Source organism: Neofelis nebulosa, chromosome 9 (assembly GCF_028018385.1).
Source record: "Neofelis nebulosa isolate mNeoNeb1 chromosome 9, mNeoNeb1.pri, whole genome shotgun sequence".
Taxonomy (NCBI): domain Eukaryota; kingdom Metazoa; phylum Chordata; class Mammalia; order Carnivora; family Felidae; genus Neofelis; species Neofelis nebulosa.
The window spans coordinates 98,792,425-98,816,203 of NC_080790.1; the positions used below are offsets into that span (position 1 = coordinate 98,792,425).

General features: G+C 45.0%; 1 protein-coding gene across 2 annotated transcripts in view; it reads left to right on the forward strand.

Moving 5' to 3' along the window:
* Positions 1 to 23,779, forward strand: part of BFSP1 (beaded filament structural protein 1) — a 70,690-nt gene that overhangs the window by 17,097 nt on the left and 29,814 nt on the right. The window contains exons 3-4 of one of the 2 annotated variants that reach the window (XM_058684813.1): positions 93 to 220; positions 20,062 to 20,122. In XM_058684813.1, coding sequence (XP_058540796.1) covers positions 20,102 to 20,122 — 21 coding nt within the window. In that variant the 5' untranslated portion in view covers positions 93 to 220; positions 20,062 to 20,101. Of the gene's footprint in view, positions 1 to 92; positions 221 to 12,805; positions 13,376 to 20,061; positions 20,123 to 23,779 lie in introns of those variants that run through there. The other variant, XM_058684812.1, reaches the window with a different exon arrangement.

Genomic DNA, 23,779 nt, shown 5'->3' on the forward strand with positions numbered 1-23,779 from the left:
CAGTTTACTTCAAATAACTTCACTGGTACATTATTTAATAGGCCTTGGGAGGGCATTTTGCTGATAGTTGAGCTGACTGATTTTTTTTGCAGTCCCCAGCAATCATAACGTTGCCTAACTTGGATCATCTACACTCATCCAACTGAAGTTCGAGTCACTGCAAGAAGCTTCTATTTTCTTCCAACCACATCAACAAGTTTTCTCCTGGCTCTTCTAACACGTGAGTCTGTTTTTGCTGCTAACTGCAGTTCCTGCTGTTTTTGTCAAACCTAGCTGCCCGGCTTACAATTTATTGTATGATAAAGGTCACCATTTAATGCCCTAATAATCAGCTGAGCAGATCCAGGATTTTAGCTGGATGTGATGTTGTGCAAGGCACGTTCATTATTGGTTTGAAAGGCAGCATTTCACGGGCTCTGGATGACCGTTATTTGAACTGAAAAATTCTTCCAGCCGCTGACCTTATCAAGTTTTTTTCTTTGTTACACGGCAAAATATTATGCTCTCCTTCTGGTCCCACTGTCGGTCTTCAGAAAGAGTAAAACAAAGGTTTTGTGGTTCCTAGAAAATGTTATAAAATTGTTTCCCAAGTTAGGTCATTGCAGTTGCAAAATTCTTGTTTTGGTCAAACACTTGGCCAAAAACAACAGAGGCAGTGGTCAGTCATTATTTCAGGAAAAAGAAATCTTGGGCTTTGCTAAGGATTGCTACCTTCCTTTCCACTGGAACAGAGACCAAGTCCTCCAGCTGGGCCTAAACTAGTCTTGAGATCAATCTCTTTCTCTCCTTGCAGAGATACATTTTAATTTACTGGCTGATTTCCCTAGGTTTTGAAATGGCCCCATAAAATTTTGGAAGGCATTTTAACTTTATAAGGCAATTATATGAAATTAATTGTCAGAAACTTCTTGAGCCAACTCGAAATCAAAACAAACCATTTTCTCAGGCTGTAGACTCTAATTCTGCTCTAATTTTTTTAACTGAGTATTTGAATTTAGGGGACTATTTTCAATAATGTACTTGGGAAGGCTGGTTCTCTTCTTTGAGTTTGCAGGGATTGAAGAAAGAACAAATTTCTACCCATCAATTTCAGCCCCTGTGTTATAGCAAATACTCGGTGCCCAGGAAGAGACAAGCAACAAGCGCTAGGGAATCAGAAAAGACTTTTTCTAAACTCCAAAGGCTGAGCATCTGGCTTGCGTTATACTGATCTTTTATACATATGTGCTTCCGGGTTGGGCGGGACTAGTATACTCAAGCTTCAGATTCCTGGCTTCTGGCTGATGCAAGAGGAAAGCAAGATTGCAGAAGCCAAAAGCATGCAAGGGGACTATCTGGCCTTGGATATCCGGCTGGCCCTTTTTATTCGCATTTACCAGCTTTCTTTCTCAATTGGAGAGATGGATCAGTATTATTTCATAGTTAACATGATTCCAGTGAATGTTGAACAGCTGAGTTTCAAGGGAAGAAATGTCTTTATAGTATTTGTCAACTCCTGTGGTGTGAAAACTCCCACTATTGCTGATTTCAAGCTATCAGTGAGGTGTTAACCAGCAACCCAAATTCCTGGAAATACAATAGTTGGGTCTTATGAGCTCCTGAGATGCAGCTCCAGAATAATACTGCAAGTGACTCGGCCAAATAGTGCCCCAAATGCAGGCTTGGGGACACTGGTGTGTTGTCCCTGCGATGTCCTGGAATTGGCCTTAGAGGTCACTAGGATATCACATAGCAAATCGTGACAAAGTGGCATTTTCAGATCCAGTGTGTGTGTTACCCAAAAACCCAGGTTAGTTTGAAAAAATAATGTACCCCAGAGAGCTGGACCCTAAATGTCCCGTTTAATTCTCATCCTTGCAGATTCTAAGTCCTACGATTAGAGTCATTGAGGATAATCCAGAAGGCATTTTAGACACAGGGGCCACTCACTGCTCTGTGGCTTGTTTAAACTGCTATGTTCAGCACAGGCTGACCACAGAACAGAACAAGCAGCTGGAATCCAGCTTGGATGCCACCCTTTGTAATGGACTACGTTTCAGGTTTACATCTGAAAAGCCACAGAGGCTGAGGATGCCTGGGGAATGTCTTCATTATCTATCACTTGAAGGCATCTCTTCTTTTTATTCATCTTCTTAAAATAGAAAGCTCTTTTTCAAGGAAGTTTTTTTTTTTTCTTTTATTGTGTCTAGTCATTCTGCTGACTGGTGCACTGTTTTCTTTCTTAACGAATGGATTTTTGTCCTGTCCCTCTATATTCCTTCTAACGATGGGAGACAACAGAAATCTAGTCATCACAGTGGAGAGCAAAGCAAATTTCAAGTGAGGGCTGCTTACAAAGTTTGACCACATCTTTTGAAACAGCCCAGTCAGCAAATGTGGAGTAAGAGGACCAGGCCTCTGGTACAACTATCGATAAGAGCCTCGAGCTTCGTCTTTGGCCAAGCGATACTCAGCTTCCCCATCTGAAAGTTTCAAGATGAAACTTCCCAACACTCAAAAACTTTGTCTTGATTTCAAGTTTCTTTCTAAGTTTCATTTGTTGTTTAATTCATTTTAGTGGATACCTACAGTGTTTCAGAAGCTTTACTGCTTGATGAATGAGATTTTGCATCCGCCAGGGTTCTTCTGTATCTGGCAGGAAATAAACGGTATAAACAAAGAGCTTAACTGAAGAGAATTTAATGAAGAGACAACCTCCAGAGCTGTGAGCAGGGTTAAGGGAATCATCAAAGCGTGATAAAGGGCCCAGAACTAGCAACAGCAGGAAGCATGAGATGCCATGAAGGGGTGATTTTGCTTAGAGGGGAGAGGGAAACAAGAAGGAAGTCTCTGTGATCTCCTGCCAGCGACCCCCATTTGCGAAACCCTACAGGAAGACCGAGGGCACGGAGTCAGGTGAAGCAATCTAGGAGGGCTAACCTTCTAGGGTTTCCAGCAGCCTGGGGAAGGATGGAAGATGGATCCCTGGACCGATCCTCTGGTAGAGAGTGGGCACTGTAGAATGAACAGCATTGACATCTGCCTTGCCTTTAAAGAGCTCTAGGCTAGTTAGAACAATCGCGTGAGCAGGTCTGCCTGGGTAGTGGAGAGGTGGAGCCTTAGCCGGGAGCCTTAGAGAGGCATCTTGGCTAAGCCTGTGGTGGGCTCAGGTGTGTGGAACTGAAGACCTCTCAACAGTCTACTTCATAAATTAATTTGCATGAGCTGATGGGTGGGTGTGGGGCGTTGTTCAAGGGAGTAAGGAAGATATTGGTTTCCAAAACCAAGGGGCAAAGACAAATGAAGAAAAGGATGGTATCTGCTGGGTGAGAAGAAAAGTCAGAAGACAAAAATATTAGATAAATGAAGGGGTAGGAGTTAGTAAGTATCAACCATGAGCTGGTGGTAGAGAGTGGAGTATAGGGTAATTCACATCATTACAGTCCTTTTGCAAACGAACTAACAAGGAAGATGGTTGGAATAGGTAGTTCTTTGAATTTTGGTCAGGCTCATATGCCCATCGAACAATGGCGCTCCTACTCAAACAGGCTGTCGTTACAAATTTCACTGGAAAACTTCACATGGAGTTTAAGTCCAAGAATTGAAGGTTAGAGCTTAAAATGTACAGTCTTAGCATCCCTTACTATACTTTCAAACTGTGTGCAGAGTCTGAAAATAGTGGATAAAGTAGCTTGGAATATCATCCCTCCCAATTTCAGGTTAAAGCTATAAAGTTGGGTGAATTTGAGAAGATAAGAACATCTTCTCTTATGAAATAGTTAAATCAGTTCCTCTTGATATCCATGGGAAAGTATGGATGGCCCTATAAAAATGATATACCAGATGTATGCTTCAATCTGTGAATGTATATTTCTTCAACGTTTTTTTATTTTTTTTAATTTTTTTAAATTTATTTTTGGGACAGAGAGAGACAGAGCATGAATGGGGGAGGGGCAGAGAGAGAGGGAGACACAGAATCGGAAACAGGCTCCAGGCTCCGAGCCATCAGCCCAGAGCCCGACGCGGGGCTCGAACTCACGGACCGCGAGATCGTGACCTGGCTGAAGTCGGACGCTTAACCGACTGCGCCACCCAGGCGCCCCTGTGAATGTATATTTCTATCAGAAATGCCTTCGTGGATATGTATGCCTAATTCCTTGGTATCCGTTTCCTAAGTAGTACAAACCAGGGGCTCGCACATCCTCCTTTTAGGGCAAAATGGGCATGCCGGTTGGCCAGCTGTGACTCCATGATACATCAAACCACTTGACAATCTATTCCCAGAAGAAAAGGAGCTGTGGTTCAGATGTAGGCTGACCCAGCTTAAGAGTGGTGGTGGGTCTGTTTAATGATATCTTAAAGAGAAGTACAGAGCAGAAATATGAATAGCGTGGCTAGCTTTAAATCCACAAGAAATTATAACTGTGAAAGAGCCTTCTCCAAACTTGGTCCTGAGGATGGCGCCTGCTGGGACAATGACTCATTTCTGCATCCCTGAGGTCATGGGTATGGTCACTTTTCATGCATGACCAGAATGATGATGAATGAGCAGGTGTAGCAATGTCTAAGAGACATTCCGAGGTAGTGCCCCATTGTCTGGTGTTCAGGGAAGGTAAGTCCACATATATTTCAAAAGCCCTTCGTTATTAGTGGTGTTAAACTCCCACCATAATCATCAGTGAAACCCTGGCTGTTGAGACCATGATACCATCTCATAAATCAAAGGAGCAAGGAGCATTTTTGTATTTTCTTGCTGTTACTAAGAAATATCTATTCTTAGCACAATTTTCCCAGAGGTGTTTGGGATTTGGGGAGGGGAGTGATTTTTCTTTTGTTATAATTTCAAATTTATAGAAACGTTGCATATGCCCTTTACCCAAACCTACCAATTATTTACATTTTTCTCCATTTGCTTTTTTATTCTCTGTATTTATTTTTATACGTGTGTATTGTATATGCATGTATATTACTTATTTTCTGACCAAATGAGGGTAATTGGACACTGTGACTCATTATTCTTTAAACTAGCATGTATTTCCTAAGAACAAGGTCATTTTCTCACATGCCATAGTACAATTACCAAAAGCAGCCATTTAAAAAAAAAATTTTTTTTTAACGTTATTTATTTTTGAGACTGGGAGAGACAGAGCATGAACAGGGGAGGGTCAGAGAGAGGGAGACACAGAATCTGAAACAGGCTCCATGCTCTGAGCTGCCAGCACAGAGCCCGAAGCGGGGCTCGAACTCATGGACCGCGAGATCACGACCCGAGCCGAAGTCGGCCGCTTAACCGACTGAGTCACCCAGGCGCCCCAAAAGCAGCCATTTTAACACCTTTAATAATATTATTATTATTATTTGAATGTTTATTTATTTTTGAGAAAGAAAGAGAGCACGAGCAGGGGAGGGGCAGAGAGAGAGACAGGGAGACACAGAATCTGAAGCAGGCTCTGGCTCTGTGCTGACCAGAGCCCAGTGTGGGGCTCGAACCCACCAACGATGGTGAGATCATGACCTGAGCCGAAATTGGACGCTTAATGGACTGAGCCACCCAGGTGCCCCAACACTTGTAATATTATTACCTAATTTGTATTCCTTATCCAAATTTCACTGATCATCACAATAATAATCCTTTATAGCTTTTTTTTCTTAGTCTAAAATCCTATTCAGTATCATGCGTTGCATTTAGTTGTCATGCCTTGTCCTGGTGCCCATCAGTCGAAAAGCCCAAGGAACATATCTGTCATCCAACAAATTTGGGTTTGTTGATTCTTACTTCAGTCTTACTTCAGACCCTGAGAAAAGCTGGTTGGTGCTCAGTGCCCTCCTGCCTTTGATAGTGTTTGAATCTGTGGCTTTACTTTCCCGGAAGTCTTCGTGTGTGTGCAGCTGGAGATTGAGCCTTGCTTCTGATGTTTCCCCATCTGTTATTACTCTTCATGCGGACTCATCACTTACAGAGCAGCTAAGCATACTATAAAGGCTGGGGCCTGATGGGGAGGCCACCCTAATAGAGCAGGGTTTGGGGAGCCAGGGGTCTGCCCTTTCCTTCGGGTTTGCTGGTCACCCTACTGGAAATGAACCTTTCCAGGATGGCTTGTCTTTGGGGTTGATCCAGTTTTGTGGAAAGCCTTCAGGCTGTTCATCTGCACATCCTTCTGTCCCCTTTGCAATCAGCAATCGCTCTCTGGGCGACCAGGAGGCAGGGTGTTCACTCTGAGGGCGGAGTGGCCCTCTTGTGGCAGACATTTATATATCCTGGGAAATGGATGGCCCATAAAAGAAGAGCAAGCAGAAGAATCAGAATGTTAGAGCAGTATATTGGTTTGCTTGGGCTGCCATAACAAAGAAACACAGACTGGGTGGCCTCAACAGCAGAGATTCACTTTTTCTTTTTATAGCTGTGGAGTCTTGAAGTCTGAGACTGAGGTATCGGCAGAGTTGGTTTCTCCTTGGCTGCAGATGGCCACCTTCTCCCTGTATCCTCACATGGTCTTCTCTTTGTATGTATGTCTGTGTCCTCATCTACTCTTCTTATAAGGACACCAGTCACACTGGATTAGGGCCCATTCATATGACCTCATTTTACCTTAATTACCTCTTTAAAGGCCCTATCTCCAAATACGGTTTCATTCTGAGGCCCTGGGGGTTAGGACTAAAATGTGGTTTATTTATTTTTATTCTTTATTAATTTTTTTAATTTTTATTATTTATTTTGGGGGGGGCAGGGATAGAGAGCGAGGGAGACACAGGATCCAAAGCAGTCTCCAGGCTCTGAGCTGTCAGCATAGAGTCCAATGTGGGGCTCAAAGCCATGAACCGTGAGATAGTGACCTGAGCCAAAGTCAGATGCTCAATTGACTGAGCCACCCAGGTGCCCCTAAAACGTGAATTTTAGAGGACACAATTTGGCCCCTAACAAGCAGAAAGGAGATCTTAGAGATTGTTTTGCTCAAATCCATCATTTTAGAAAACAGATTAACTGAATTGTTCAAGACCACACAACTAGAAAACAGCAGAGACCTGGCATTTACATGAATGTTCTATACTACTCTTTGTGTCTGGAAAAAGCCCACAGCAAACTCAGGATGTATGTAAACTGAAAGAGAAAGCTCAAAGTTGTAGAATATGAAGTTGAATAAAAGGCAAACATCTATGCCTATTTTACTCAGGCTTTTAAAATAGTCGTTCAGTTCTTTAATTAAGAATGCTAATTAAAATTTTTAAGAAGCGCCATATATGCAATTAGCTTTAAATGACAATAAGATGTGATGAATATAAAACCTGGTATATGACACGAGTATCCGATTATGTACATATATGTGTTCTTAGATGACTGTCATCACCATGCATCTGGTATTTTGTTTTTCTGCTCCCCTTCATGTTTGTTATAAACATTCTCACTTATATCATCATGTCTTCCACATGCTTATAATGGTTATAGACCATTTTCTCCTGTTGTTACTACACAGTTGGCTAAACCATCTTCCTCTCTGTCCTTCTCTCTCTCTCTTTGCTGTTACGCACATTTATATGGCTATAAGGTAAAGGAAGTGATGTTTATTAAATGCCTACACTGCAAAATGCTTAACACAGAAGAGGATCGGGATTTCCACAAACGGTTTTGAAAGTAATTTCCAACTTTCTTTGAGAAATTGCGATTATACAACACCCATATATCCTTTACCAAGACTGACCTATTGTCACTATTTTGCCTCATCTCCTTTCTCTCTCTTTCTCCATACATTTTTATGTTTATGTCTATGTTTATATTTACACATGTCATGCTTTTAGAACTTATTTTATTTTATTTTATTTTATTTTGTTTTTCAGCATTTTCAGAGTAAGTTGCATACATCATGTGTTTCACCCCTAGATGGCTAAGAATATATTTTCTAAGAATAAAGATATCATTTTACTTAACTGTGCTATAGTCAGAAACTTCAGTGAATTCAACATTGACACAATTCTTTTACCTAATTGAGTGTCCATAGTCTAATTTTGTCAAGGGATCTAGCGATGACCTTTATAGCACTTTCTTCTCTTCCAAACGTAGGATGGGGTCTAGGAACAGTATTGCATGTAGATGCTGTGATTCCTTAGTTTCCTTTCATCTGGAACATTTCTCTAGTCTCTCTTTTTCTTTTCTGGTATTTACATTTTGGAAGAATATCATCCCCTATTTTTATTAATAGAATGTTTCTTATTTTGGGTTTGCGTGGATGTTTCCTTATGATTAGATTCAGGCTAGACATTCAGGTCACGTGGGCCAGAATAAGAGAGGCAGCATTGCCAGACAAACTAAGAAACTCTTGAGAATAAAAGAGGGTGCTATCTATACTTGTGCCGAGATAGATGTAAACGTGGATCATCTCAGGTAAACTGAGATGTATGACGAGCCTCTTCATGTAAGTGATTATTCCCATTGCCCGGTGTCCATACTGGAACCTGATTGGCTAGGTCACTTGCTAAGGTGGTGGGGTCAAAAGCTAACCTCAGCTACTTTGGCTGCCTGTGGCAGACCAGAAATGCCCTGTGATCAGCCCTCGGGCCCTGGGAGTGGTGGGTAAATCTCCAGCTCTTTCACCCTTGGGTGGGGTGGCTCTGAGGTGCCTGTACCGAGCTATCTCCCAGAGTCTCCAGTGCGACTGACCCCCATTGCCTGCCGCAGCATGGTGACTGGCTTGTTATCACAAACCGTGTTTGGCCTTCCTTGTCTCCCTCCTGCCTCCCTGCAGGCCCTTCCTGGGATTACCTTCCAGATAAACTACTTGCACTTTAACTCTTATTTCAGGGTTTGCTTCGGGGGAGCCCAAACTAAAATGACCAGGAGAGGGGGATTAGCTGTCGATTAGTGCTCATTGTCATACTTTATGGCCAGTCAAAAAACAGGATTCAAGAACAAGTCACAAAGTCACAAACCAGCCAGAGGTCCCACAGAAGAAGCTAACTACACCAGCTTAGTTTCTTTCCTCCTGTGAGAGGAAAACCCAACTAATTATAGTAACATTCCGATAGGAAATATTTACACTTTTACACTCCGCATCAACAGAGCGGAGCAGGATATCATGATAATACCATTGCCCCGGTACAGGACAGGGCAAAGTATACAAATCTAGGAAATCTATCCTTTTAGGGAAAAATACTAATTTTCAAAAACAAAAATCTAGGTGAGAAAGAGAGATTTAAAAATCCTATGCTGTCACAAGTAAAACTTCGTTATAAAATGGGTCTTAGTCTGATGATCAACAGCTTGGGTTACGTTGGACCATACAAACGTGTTTCGTGTTCAAACCAAAAGCCAGTCAGTCCATATTCCAAATTCAGTATCTGGTGATTTTTTTTTTTCTCCGAAGTCACTCAGTTTCCCCAGAGAATTTTCTCCTGCCCCAGGGAAATACATGCCAGGTGACCAGCATCCTAGAAGAGAAGCGAAGTGGTAAATGGAGAGATGGAGATTGTACAGCTCATCTTTCGTGATGCATCCACTGTCTTAATTCCTTTGTTCCAGTGTGGTCTTATCCTGTCCTTAGCTGTGTTTCAACTAGGTGACTTTCAACTCAAGACCTCTCCCATTCAGTTTCACTCAGCTTTGCCAGGCTGCGCAGGAATGGGGTAGGCGATCTGAAATTCTAACTGCTTCTTGGGCCCTGGGCTAACCCTATGGCTTTTCAGCTCTACCCTTCACCCCCACCTTCTGTCGTATCTGGTACATCCAGTTACTTTTTTTTTTTTAATTTTTTTAATGTTTATTTATTTTTGAGAGAGAGAGAGAGAGATAGAGTGTGAGTGGGGGGAGGGACAGAGAGAGAGGGAGACACAGGATCTGAAGCAGAATCCAAGCTCTGAGCTGTCTGCACAAGAGCCTGACGTGGGGCTGGAACTCACCAGCTGTGAGATCATGACCTGGGCTGAAGTTGAATGCTTAACCAACTGAGTCACCCAAGCGCCCCTGGTACATCCAATTCGTAAGCTTTTCTGAGACTCCTCTAGGTGAACCATCTTGTTTTCCTTTCCCAGTGCCCTCTGCCCCATGTAGGTGTCAGCTTGCTTCACTCCATTAAGTCAGTTGCCACTAATCTCTCTGTTCAGCCCTCTGAAAATTTGTTGGTATATCTTGTCCACTGTGATCTTTTTTTCCTTATTTTTGTGGACTTTTCATCTAAAAATAAATTCTTTGCTGCCATTTTTGGTAGGGCTTGGGAGAAGTTGTGGAGATGATGCCCGCATTCAAGCCACCGCAGCTGATGGGAAGCCCAGCCTTTCCTTCGAACTTTCCTTTTTTGGGACTCTTCTTGCCAAGCTCTCCTCAGTTCAGGCTCACCATGCCCAGGAAGCACATGGCTCCCTTTACTGCACCTTACTCCAGTTGTTCTCACACCTTGTTTATGCTGTTCTGCCTGAAATTCTAACTTCACTTTAACTTTCTGCTTTAGGTACAACCACATTTTGGGAAGATCTCTATTTTAGAACTTATTCCAGATTTCCTTGTGTCTTGAATTAGTTGAGTAGGAATTTGTCTCCCTGCACCTTGAGGGTAGGGAGGGACTTGACCTTGTTCAATATTTCTCTCCCTGAGACACGGTTTATGAGTAAATATTTTCTAAGTGTTTATTCCACTGTATTAAGTTGAAATAATATTTTTTCCCTTTGTTATGTTTCTGGGATATCTATTTTTTCTTTCAAATGGGATAACTGTGTGCGGTTGATGGAGTTTCTGGTCCCAGTTCTTCACTGCAGTGTGACAGTTACACACCCGCACCCTTGCCATGGCCCTGGGGGTGGGTGGTGCCTCTTCCCTGCCTCTCGACTTTGGCTGTGGCCACCTGGTTTGCTTTGATGAAAGGGGTGTTAATGGAAAGGATGCAAACAAAGGCTTGGAAAGAGATTGTGTGGCTGGGCTTCTTTTCGTCCTCTTGTCATCACTAGTTCTAGGAGGAAGAGAGACATTTGGAGCACAGCTCCCCTAGCAGATTGAAAGATCTGCAGCTCGAAGGAGAGCTATCCAGCTGACCTGCCGATCTGGGAGTGCGGCGCTAAATATTTCTTCTTGTGTGCCACTTAGTTTTGGGGTCAGTTTGTTCTGTAGCAATATTTAACTAATACCTGATGTCAGAAGGAACAAGTGCTTTTATATCCTTTCTTTGTTCTGTGCTGGTTTTGCTCTCTAGGAAGCCGGAAACCAATTTACCATGCCATCAGCATGATACATGTGTATCTACCAAAAATACTCATGTGGCTCTCCTTGATTTGATCATAACATCTATTTTTAAACGCCTTAAGAAAAGAAAATAGAACAATAACCGCACCACCACCACAACTCTGGACCTTATCTTAGAGTCATTCTCAACTGAATTCATTCCATTATCTTACAGTCTTTTTGGAGAAATAATAAAACCCATTAAAGATCTGTGTCCTTTTCTCGAACTTTGGTAACTATAACTTTAATTTGTAATATAATTATGTAATTATGTGCAATCCATATAGTTGTTAATTATATGGCACTGCTAAGCTGAATCCTTTTTTAAGGAAAACAACCTTTTTGATAATGATTTTTAAATCAGAGACTTGGGGCACCTGGGAGGCTGGCTCAGTTTCGGTTAAATGCTCAGCTCTTGATTTTGGCTCAGGTTATGATCTCACTTTTTTTGAGTTCAAGCCCGGCATCTGGCCTTGTGCTGTTAGGGTAGAGCCTGAATGGGATTGTCTCCCTCGCCCTCTTCCCTCCCCTGCTTGCTCTCTATCTCGCTCTCAAAGTAAATAAAAATAAACTTAAAAAAAAAAAATAAATTGCAGGGCACCTGGGTGGCTCAGTGGGTTAGGCAACTGACTTCTGCTAAAGTCATGATCTCACCATTCCTAAGTTTGAGTCCTCCAGCCCTACTTCCGGTGAACACGAGCCCCCATTTGGTTAAAAAAACACACAAGCCCCACTTCAGGGGAGCCCTGCTTCTCTCTCTCTCCCTCTCTCTTTCTGCCCCTCACTCACTGTGCCCCCCACCTCAAAAAATAAAAAAATAAATTGGAGACATGACAAAATAGTCATATGTTGGATCATTCTCATCAAATGCTATTAGTTTCCTTCAACACCCACAATTTACTTTTAAATTTGTTAAAGCCCAGCTTTGTTGTTTCCACAATACAAATTAAAATTAAACATAGTGGCAAAAAATTCTTTTATATTCTCGAATTGAGAGTTGGCCAATTTACTAAATCTTTTAGGCTGTGAGGGTTTTTTTCTTTAGTGTAAAGAATCAGTTATGCCAATATCCTGATGGAACTCGACTTGCTTCTTGCTTCTACTCCGGAAAGGATGGCGGAATCCACGGGAGCAAGGGTAACATTATAATGATAACCGTGCATTTGCTTCTTAAGTTGTTGTACAAAGAATGTTTTCCTAACGCAGATGCATAGGTATTAGTAAAACTTACTTGCCGCACACATCACAATTTTATGAGATGGCCATTTATTTTGCATCCGTGGTTAAGAACCCCTAACGTAAGGAGGGTTCCTAAATGTCATGTTGTAATTATGCAAAAGAATTGCTGAAGTGATCGGAAAAAAAAATGGCATTGTTGAAAAGGCCTGTAATTGAGAGCTTGACCGAAAAAGAGGAGACAAAGCGAGGGTCCCTGGGCTTTTGAGCTAGTCCAAGTTTAACAAGCTCCCTTGGGCTTCCTTCACAATTCCCAGAGGAAGCAGTCCTGCCTCTCTTGTCCTCCTGACCCCCCATTCAATCATAAAGCGACAGGCTTTAACAATCCCAGAACAAAAACCTCATTGCCCAATTTAACCTTCCAACCCCCAGAGCTGCATGGTCCGCTAATCCGGCGCACAAAAGCAGGCCTGCTGCTCTTTTATTCTTCTGGGGGCTGGGCGCCGTGTTGAGCTCGACAGCTGATCGGCTCTGGAACGTCCCAGCAGCGTGCCTGGGCCCCCCCCCCGATGTTTATTTAGCGGCCCGCCGCCCCGGCGCGCGGCCTCCCCGAGCCGGTTCGCGCGCGCTCGTCCGCACCGGAGCCATGTACCGGCGCAGCTACGTCTTCCAGACCCGCAAGGAGCAGTACGAGCGCGCCGAGGAGGCGCCGCGCGCCGCCGAGCCCGATAGCCTGGCGGAAGGCCGGACGGCGGCGCCCAGCCTGGCCGCGCTGCAGGGGCTCGGCGAGCGCGTGGCCGCTCACGTCCAGCGGGCCCGCGCGCTCGAGCAGCGCCACGCTGTCCTCCGGCGGCAGCTGGACGCCTTCCAGCGCCTGGGCGAGCTGGCCGGCCCCGAGGACGCCCTCGCCCGCCACGTCGAGGGCAACCTCCAGCGCGCCCGGGACCTGGCGGCCGAGCGCACGCGGCTGGAGCGCCAGGGTGCGGAGGCGCAGCGCGTGCTAGACGAGTTCCGCTGCAAGTAAGCGGCGGGCCCGGAAGGAGGGGGGGTGGGGTGAGCGGAGGCAGGGTAGGGGCGGTCGCCTGGCGACCCAGGACTTCCACCCCGCAGAGGGCGCGCGCACCACCGCGCCTCTCACCCACCTAGGACCCGCTTCCATTCCGATGGCACTTCACGGTTTTCACGAAACGGCATCATTTGCTTGTAATGTGCTTTAAAATGTAGCTATAATTTACATGCAGTAAAACGCACAGGTTTCGGGGCGCTTGGCAGGCTCAGTCGGTAGAGCCAGCGACTCTTGATCTGGGGGTTGTAAATTTGAGCCCCACGTTGGGCGTAGAGATTACTTAAAAATAAAATCGTTAAAAAATGCACAGGTTTTAAGTGCATAGTTCAATGAGTTTTGATGATGTATGTACCCATGTAACTACAGAAACAAGCAGGGAACTTTGACCACCCCAGAAAGTTCCCTCCTGTCCTTTCCCGGTCAGTCTGTACCTCTCCCCCACAAAAAAGCGGGAGGCGCCCAGTGTTCTGATTTCTGTCACCGTAGATTAATGTTGCGTGTTCTGGAATTTCACAAAAATGGAATCTTACAGATTCGTGCTTGTATGTCTGGCTCCTTTTGTTTTTGAGATATATTCATGTTATTTGATCCTCACAGCCGTATCCTGTAATACATGGTACTGCACCTGTTTTGCAGATGAGGAGACTGAGGCTTAGACAATGTCAAGATTTAGGGCAAGGTCACTCACCTAGTGAGTCCCAGCAGCGGCACGGAATTCAGGGCCTCGGCGTGCTGAGTCTAATCATCTTTACCGCATCATAGTTGATACCCGGAAATTATTTCAATGTGTGTCCTCTAGAATCTTGCTGCTCAAATTGTGGTCTGTGGATGAGCAGCATTGCCATCATCTGGGAGCTGGTTAGAAGTGGAGTTAAGCTTGAAGCTTCAGGAGCCCTGGTCTAGGGCATGTCCCCCTTTCCCACAGAATGAATAAGATGATAAGATCGCCTGAAGAATTGGGGCATGCGGACCTGGGTGGCTTAGTGGGTTTAGCCTGACTCTTGATTTCCGCTCAGGTCACAATGTGAGTTCCAGCCCCACATGGGGCCCTGCGCTGACTGCACAGAGTCTGCTTGGGATTCTCTGTCTCCCTCTCTCTCTGCCCCTCCCTCACTTGTGTTCTCTCTCTCTCAAAATAAATAAAACTTAAAAAAAAAAAAAGAATTGGGGCACCTGGGTGGCTCAGTCAGTTGAGTGACCTACTTCGGTTCAGATCATGATCTCACAGTTCATGAATTCAAGCCCCACATTGGGCTCGCTGCTGTCAGTGGAGATCCTGCTTCAGATCCTCTGTCCCTCTTTCTCTGCCCCTCCCGCGCTTGCATGCTGTCAAAAATAAATAAATAAATAAATAAATAAATAAATAAATAAATAAATGGCATTTAAAAAAAAGATCACCTAAAGAACTATTAAAAAGAAAAAAGGATACTCAGCAATTTGTCCCCATCCTCCAAGTCTATAAATACAGGAACCTGTATTTACTCTGCAGGGACCACTTCAAGGAATTTATGTATTTATTTATTTATTTATTTAATTTTTAAAAATTTACATCCAAGTTAGTTAGCATATAGTGCAACAATGATTTCAGGAGTAGATTGCTTAGTGCCACTTACCCATTTAGCCCATCCCCACTCCCACAACCCCTCCAGTAACCCTCAGTTTGTTCTCCATATTTATGAGTCTCTTCTGTTTTGTCCCCCTCCCTGCTTTTATATTATTTTTGTTTCCCTTCCCTTGTGTTCATCTGTTTTGTCTCTTAAAGTCCTCATATGAGTGAAGTCATATGATTTTTGTCTTTCTCTGACTAATTTCATGTAGCATAATACCCTCCAGTTCCATCCACATAGTTGCAAATGGCAAGATTTCATTCTTTTTCAGTGCTGAGTAATACTCCATTGTATATATATACCACATCTTCTTTATCCATTCATCGATCGATGGACATTTGGGCTCTTTCCATACTTTGGCTATTGTTGATAGTGCTGCTATAAACATGGGGGTGCATGTGTCCCTTCGAAACAGCACAGCTGTATCCCGTGGATAAATGCCTAGTAGTGCAATCGCTGGGTCGTAGGGTAGTTCTAATTTTAGTTTTTTGAGGAACCTCCATACTGTTTTCCAGAGTGGCTGCACCAGCTTGCATTCCCAAGGAATTTATTTTTTGATGATCCGGCTGGTGTAAAATACATGCCAACGTGGTGGTGTGATCTGCATTAGCAAAAGCCTGGAATGAACCTAAATGCCTATTCATAGGAGATCAGATTGTGCTTCATATATGCAATGAGATGCTACCCAGTTGTAAAACAAGAGAATAGCATGTTACTATCCTTTACTTTTTAAAAAAAAGGGGAGAAGAGTAGAATTTTTTGCTTGCATTAGGAAAAAGGGGACACAGACACATGCAAAACCCCAATGGCACTGATTACCTGTGGAGGATAGGGGAGTAGGAGCTGGGCAATGGGAGAGATAGGAAGGGAGACTTTTAATGGAACAGCTTTTTAGGTAATTAAAAAAAATTGTCTATTTTATGTAAGAGATTTATCTATTTTAAAATTACATAAATTAATTTAAATATACAGATGTCCAGGCCCCACCCTGGACCTCAGATGGGGCCCAGGAATTTTAAGTTTTATGAGCTCCACTGATGAACAGCCAGGTTTGGGGGCCCCTGGTCTAGGGTAGTCAGAGTGTCTTGTCCAAACGTGCTCTATGTTTGAGTTCCACGTTCTTTAAAAGAATTTTTTTTTAATACTTATTTTTGAGAGAGAGATAGAACACAAGTGGGGGAGGGGCAGAGAGCTTGGGAGACACAGAATCCAAAGCAGGCTCCAGGCTCTGAGCTGTCAGCACAGAGCCCAATGCCAGGCTGGAACTCACCAACTGTGAGATCATGACCTGAGCCGAAGTCAGATGCTTAACTGACTGAGCCACCCAGGTGCCCCTGAGTTCCACATGCTTAATCTGAATCTTGGGCAGGTTATTCAACAGTGTGTACTGAACATATTAATCAGTCAGACTCATTGGTTTCATTCCTATCAGCCCTGTTTCTGGGTATGATCCCTAAAAACAGATTTGGAGCTGGAAGAAAGGATCTGGAAATCCACCTGTTACAGCCCTTCATGGGAAAACTGTGGGTGGCAGGACTTGAACTCGGGTTTTCGCACCTTATGCTTTCTAGAACACAGGGTCTTGAAGAGAAGTCATTCTTGGATTCCTGGGGAGTGAGGTCCAGAGATAGGACTCATTCAAATGAAGCTCATGTTTTCTAAAGCAAAGGGAAATGTACACTGGTTCAGACACCCAGGGCAGCTCCACAGGCTAACAGGAAACCCTGGATCCCCAAATGGTCTTTGCTTAGTTATTAGGCCCCAGTCTACTGAGATTTGGCTGGGTGCACAGAACTCCTTTGAGCCCTCATTGAAGGAACGGCCATGTTGAATTTTCCTGATCTTTTGGTGATTTTACTTGGTTCTGAGTTGTATGTTTGTCGTGGAGCTGTCCCTTCAGACTCTGTGATTTATTTAATAATTTCCATTCATTTATTCCCTCCCATTGCCCCCTTGCAGATACTTTAATATTCCAACTAAAGTCTTGGGACTTGAAAATTGTAATAAAAATCATACCCATACCCCTGCATGCAGGGGTATATACACACCAAATTTAGTTTTACATCCCAGAGGTGACTTATTGGTTAGCCAAAGCCAGGTGAAAATAATGCAGCCTTGGTAGGCATATTCTCTTCTAGGATAGTTGAATAATTTCAAAATCAGGTTTTCAGCATATCAAATGAAGACTAAATAAAACAGAATGAAATAAAAACAAATAAAACTACCAAAATACATTAATGAATACCGTCAATTATCTAAATTGCTAAAAACCAAAAGTAATTATGTAAAACAATCAGGTAATTGAAGCCAATGCGTTTTTTGACTTTATGAATTCATTTGTATATTCGCTTATGTGGATATATATATGAATATATCATGATTTCTTTTTTAAACTTTTAAAAAATTTTTATTTATTTATTTTGAGAAAGAGAGAGAGAGAGAGAGAGAGAGCAAGCAGGAGGGGGAGAGAGAGAATCCCAAATAGGCTCTGCACCGTGAGTGCGGAGCCTCAAACTCACGAACTGTGAAATTATGACCTGAGCTGAAACCAAGAGTCAGATGCTTAACCAACTGCACCACCCAGGTGCCCCATATCGTTTCTTATTATGAAGTCTTTATAATGAAATCACTTGCCTTTAATATCTAGACTTGTCTTTGCAGCATGAAAATTACCCACGATAACACATTATTGCATTATTTATCAAACATGTTTTTAAGCTACAGAAATTCTTGGATGTTTCTAGCAGGAAAGAGCAATGAGAAAATTTGGATTTTTGTTAACAGTTTTATTCGCGAAGCTAACTAGCCATTAAAACAGAATTTCTGGCTCCATTAGAGCCACACACAAAAGACACTACTAACTGTGACATCCTGGCAGGAAATGTAAGACTTGTACAAATATGTTTTGCTTGCTGGTTATAGCTGAGCTTCTTAGATGGCTTTAGAACTGGGAGTGTGTGCAGTGCACATATTCCTGATTGTTCTTTCCCGAGGTTGGGACTCGCCCTACAACAGCATGGTTTTCTAGAGGCCTCTTTCGGTACTTGACTTGAGCCCAGGGCATGCGTGTGCAGGGGCCCTGAAACCTATGCTTTGTGGGTTGGGCTGAGTGCTAATTAGGATTCGCTTCAACCACAAATGGTGTAAACTCCAAAGTGACATTGGCTTATCCAGGATGGAAATTTGTTTCTGTCTTGTGGAAGGTCTGGCCTAGCAATTCAGCATGCCACTCTGCAGTATTTGAGGCTCAGAAGGCTCTGCCTGGCCTTCTGCAGGGTGGAGGAGAGGATACAGAAGGGCACACCCACAGCATCTCTTATGGAAGATATTTGGAAGCTGCCACAGACTTATGCTTATATCCCATTGGTCAGGACTTAGTCACATGGCCACACCTAGCTGCAAGGAAGGCTGGGAAATGTAGTCTTCCCTCTAGGCAGCCTTGTGCCCCTACCCACATCAAGGGCTTTGACTCTTGGAAGAAGGCCATGATGGATACTAGGGGCAGCTTATAGGGAATGAGGGCGGAGTCATTTGGGAAGGAGCCTTCTCTTTTTCATAAGGGGATGAAAGTCCCCCTAGAGGGAAACTCTCAAAACACAATGATTTCTGTGGTCTCTCTGCCTCTTGATCTCTATCATTTTCTTCAAGTCCAGGGAAGAAGATGACTAGGAGGGAAAAATACACCTGTTCCTAGTATCTGTTGCTTTATCAGTTTTGTGTATGTTTAAATTTGGGAGGTTTCCCTGCTCTACCCAGGCAGCATGGTGTGGCTATCAGGGCATAGTTTTTGGTGTCAGATTCAAGTGTGAGTCCTGACCCCACCCCTCTTTTAGTTTGGGGTCTTCCAGAAGCCGAGCCTGATAAAGGGGTTTGAGGGCAAGTAGCTTATTTGGGAGGTGACCTCCAGGAGCACAGGTTGGGGAGTGAGGAAGTGAGGCGGGAAGGAAAGGCAGAAAACACTGAGTGCCCTCAGCAAGTTAACCTGGAGCAAACTTACCGGATGGAGAGACACTTCAGTTGTCCTAGCTGAGGGCGACGGGGCTGGCGTACTTATGTACCCACTCACCTTCTGTCAGAGGTCGAGGGCTGCCCCAGGGGCACTGACTCTGTAGCCTGTCCAGCCTGCCCTGCCCACTGGCCCAGAGCAGGCCTTGAGGTCACAGAGATGAGGGTGAAGTGCCCTGAGCATCTGCCCAAAGTTATAGGCCAGTTTCCCAGCCTCAATTTTCTCATTTTCCCCCAGTGGTGGGAGGGTGGGGGGAGGGCAATGATAACTGCCCTCTTCCAGGGTTTTGTAAGGATTAAATGGCATAATCCAGAAAAACGGACACATGTATAGACACAATAGTACAGGCAACCCAAACAAGGTCAAGGTCAGGTTAGTGGTGTTTGTTGTAGGTCATGTAGGGTGGTCTCCCATTCTCTGTGTCACTGCTGTACTTGGGTTAGGAGTGTGTGGAGATACGATTCCCTTATCCTTGATGTGGCTGGGCAGGGGTAGAGGGGTGGTGGAGGGGTTGGGGGGGCGGAGGTTGGGCCTCCAGGCTGGGGGACTCCTGTTCACTTACCGCTCCCAGTTACCCCCATGCATGGTGGCCACAGCACCACTCTGTGAGTGCGCCATGCTGTGGAAAAGGTGAGGAAGTGACAGGCTCAGCGGTGCAGCATTAGCTACTATTTTAAACTTAAGGACCTCTCCTTTTTAAATTTTTTTTTAATGTTTATTTATTTTTGAGACAGAGAGAGACAGAGCATGAATGGGGGAGGGTCAGAGAGAGAGGCAGACGCAGAATCTGAAACAGGCTCCAGGCTCTGAGCTGTCAGCACAGAGCCCGATGCGAGGCTCAAACTCACAGACCGTGAGATCATTACCTGAGCCGAAGTCAGACACCCAACCGACTGAGCCACCCAGGTGCCCCAGTTAAGGGCCTCTCCTTAAAGAGACAGCATATACTCTGTAACGCTGATTGTGTGGTCATTACATATGGAATCATGGAAGCTGCCCAACTTTTGCTTATGTGTCCAATTTGCAGGTATGAAAACGAGTGTGAATGTCAGCTGCTCCTAAAAGAAATGCTGGAACGGCTTAACAAGGTGAGCTGAGCACATCCATGAGTCTGAGTAGGGACAGAATGGAACTAAATGGCTGAAATGACCATCGCGCATTCCTCTCTGTGTCTTTTTAGGATTTGCCTATTTCTTTTGCTGTCACTCTTTCTTGAGTTCACAATTGCTTTTTTTTTTTTTTAATATTTATTTTTTAGAGATAGAGCACGAGCCGGGGTGGGGCGGGGGGCAGAGAGAGAGAAGGAGACACAGAATCCGAAGCAGGCTCCAGGCTCTGAGCTGTCAGCATAGAGCCCGACACGGGGCTCGAACCCACAAGCTGTGAAATCATGACCTGAGCTGAAGTCGGACGCCTAACCAACTGAGCCACCCAGGAGCCCCTTGAGTTCATAATTTCAACTAAATCTTTTTGTGAACTCACATACCCAAGACACATACTCCTTTCCCACCACACACAGTGTCTTGCCAGAGAATCCGAGACCTTTAAGCTTATGACAGCTAGGCTGTCAACACAAGGCAGCATCACAGTGACCAGCTGGGATTTTGCCATTTCGATGTACTGGTCCCAAACACCAAACTCAGGAAACTTGCTTTGGTTATTGGGATGCAAGGATAACTCTGTTCTGTTGGCTGAGAGTCTCTTCTACAGGGGAACTCTCAGAGAACAGAGGAAGAAATTTCCAAAGAAATTTCCATTTCCCTTCAAGCTCTCCCCTCTTGGAGCCTGGAGAGCAGCTATGTGGAGGGCACCAGGGATTCTCAGCTTCTTGCTGGGACCCTCCTGCAGAGTTGTGTGGGGTTGTTCTTTGCAGGGATTTTCCTTCTTCAGATCCTCTGTCATCAACGTAACTGATTGGATTTTCTGCTCTAGCCAGGGGAACTTGACTACCAAATGGAATAATCCTGGATCTCAGAGGTTGGGCAAAACCAGGGATGGCAAATAACTGTAATTTCAGAGCTCAAATGTCTTGAGCTCATGGAGCTCTGTTCCGTTGAAGGGTGGCTTATTTCGGGCACATGGCTGCTTTCCCCTTTTCCCTTCCTTCCACACCCGTAATTCCTCATCAGAATTGCTGATAAAACATAGCACCTTTCCCTGCTGGGCCCAGATGTGTGGCCCTAGGATTCTTCTCCACCTGGAGCCCCAGGCAACCACTTCAGATAGTTGAGGTTAGCTCAGGATGTTTGCCAGTCCCTGGCTTTGCCCAGCCTCTGTTGTCCAGGATTAGTCTGCTAATCAGTGGGAGTTAGAACCACAACTAGGGAAACTGAATTTTTCTTTGTCTGTGTTATCTACCACGTGATGCTCCTGTGTCCTTCCCTTTGTGAGCATATAATGCATTGCCCAAACAAGGACACTGTGTTTTGAAAGGAGCTGCTGTCAATAGTTGCCAAGGCCAAGTGATAGAAACTGGAATAGTCTCAGGCCAGCCAACATGTGAACACTCCGGATATAAACACAAAGGCGGGGGTGGGAGTGTGCTTCAGGAGAGCCCTAAGTGCACAGGCTCAATGATTGGTCTTGTATTGGGTTGGGTTGCTATGGCCCCAAGTCTGTTGAAGGTGGGATTTGGGTGTTGTTAGCATCAGGCATCGCCCAGCTGTTCTGCTCATATTTGTAGCTCATCCCCATTCTTGTTTTTGGTGGTGATCCCGGGCTGCCAGATGGGGCTGCCATCTTGTCCACAGACCACTACCTTCAGGGACATAGGTGCCCGACACCCTTCACTTAGCTGCCAGTTCAGCCCCTCCCCAACCCACCACATTTTGCTTTGTGCGTATTTGTCCTCACTGCAAGCAGACCTCTCTCCGGACCTATTTCTGAGGTTGTCACTCATGCAGTGCCATCGTGTGCACTCTTCATAGAAGAGGGAGACAGAATGTAGTCCCTCTTTTTAGCTTTGGTGGAAAGTAACACCACAGATTTATTTATTTATTTAAAAAAGTTTTTTTAAGCTTATTTATTTTGATCAAGAGAAAGAGAGCAAGTAGGGGAGGGGCAGAGAGAGAGAGAGAGAGAGAGAGAGAGAATCCCATGCAGGCTCTGCATCATCAGCGTGGAGCCCTACGTGAGGCTCGAACTCACTGTGAGACCATGACCTGAGCCAAAACCAAGAGTTGGGTGTTTAAGTGACTGAGCCCCCCCACGCGCCCCAGTAACACTGAATTTAAAAAGAAGCTCCAGCCTTCTGTTGTTTTTCTCTTGTTACAAAAGCAATAACGTATTCTCAGAAGAAAAACACGGCAGTGGAGATCATGAAAACTAAGGGAAAAGGCCTCCCCGCCATTTTGTCCCCCTGAAACCACAGCTGCAACACCTTTGTGTATATTGTGACAGGGAGTCTGGACAATTGAAGTATGGGTCCCATTGAAGTAAGGGTTACGAAAGTTCTGGGGAAAGATGCTACCAGCAGCTCGGGCCAGAGCCATCACAGGGCATCTGCGTGGCTCTTCCCTGGATCCAGGGAAAGACACTTGCGCCCAAAGTGAGCTGTGCAGCCCAAAACGGGAGAACACCTTGATCACAGGACCCTTCTCGCCACTGTCGCGTATCTGTGAGACTTTGGGGGAACTGCTTCATCTCCCTGAGCCTCAGCTCCTTCATTTCCCAAGCGGGAGCAGTAAGAGTTGCCACCGCCATGGAGCGGATGTCTGTCGACCCACACAGTAAGAATGAAGTGGCAGGATAGTGCATGTGACTTGCCTGTCGCGGTTATTATCGCAGAGCCCTTGATGTGACGGATGCCGGCTTAGTTTCCCCAGAGGGTGGGATTCATAGCCCTGGTGGTGTGCGGGGTGATTTTAGATGGTGCGTGGAGGAACCGTTTTTTGGGAGCTCTGAATTTATTTTTATGGTTGCCTCTTCTCTACAGCAGGTGACATCAAAAAGTTCCTTTTTAAATGCATGCAAGTGAAAATGAGTCAGTTTGAAGAAAAATATGGAGTGACTAATAGTACAGGTGGTGCTCGGATGTAGCAGGAATCACGACGCAGGGATTGGCCGCCCGGGCGCTAGCTTGGAGCCTCAGCATAGTTGTGTGGTTATTTATTTCACCCTCAGAAAAGACCCAGTCCAGACCCTTTGTTGCCAGCGAGGAGGCCCACCCTTGGTGAGATTCAGTGACTTAGGAGCCCCACAGCCCATCCTTGGCAGGCGTAGTCAGGAGCCAGGTGTAGTCAGGAGTCTTTTGTGTACGTGGCTCGTTCCCTGCCTCCGGTCCCTGACTCTCAGGAGACAGACACAAAGCCAGAGTCTCTGGGTAAAGATGGCTCCTTCACAGTTGATGTTGGTGCTCCGTCCATATCCCCTGGGCCACCCCTGAGGTCACACAGACCTGCTGAGCATACTGGCAGCTTCCTGCGTGTCTCTGGCTGTGGGGATGTGCATGATCCGCTGGAGGCATAGGCTGGAAGTGAGGCAGTTAGCTCCCCAGGAGCAGCCCTGGGCCACTGAGGGGTGGGAGTGGGTGGATGTGTTCCCCAGCTGCCCCATCCCTTGTAGCAAGGGTTCACAGGTGAGTTCTGTTGAGTCTCTCCACATGCCCCCGGCAGGACTGAGGTCTGGTTGTCCACGGCGGTAACCTACTCATTACACAGCGTTATTGCCTTTTGCTCCTTTCCCCGGATCGCTTCCTCCCTTCCAGTGCTTCTTGGAATAAACAACATGTACCCAATCCTTGCCTC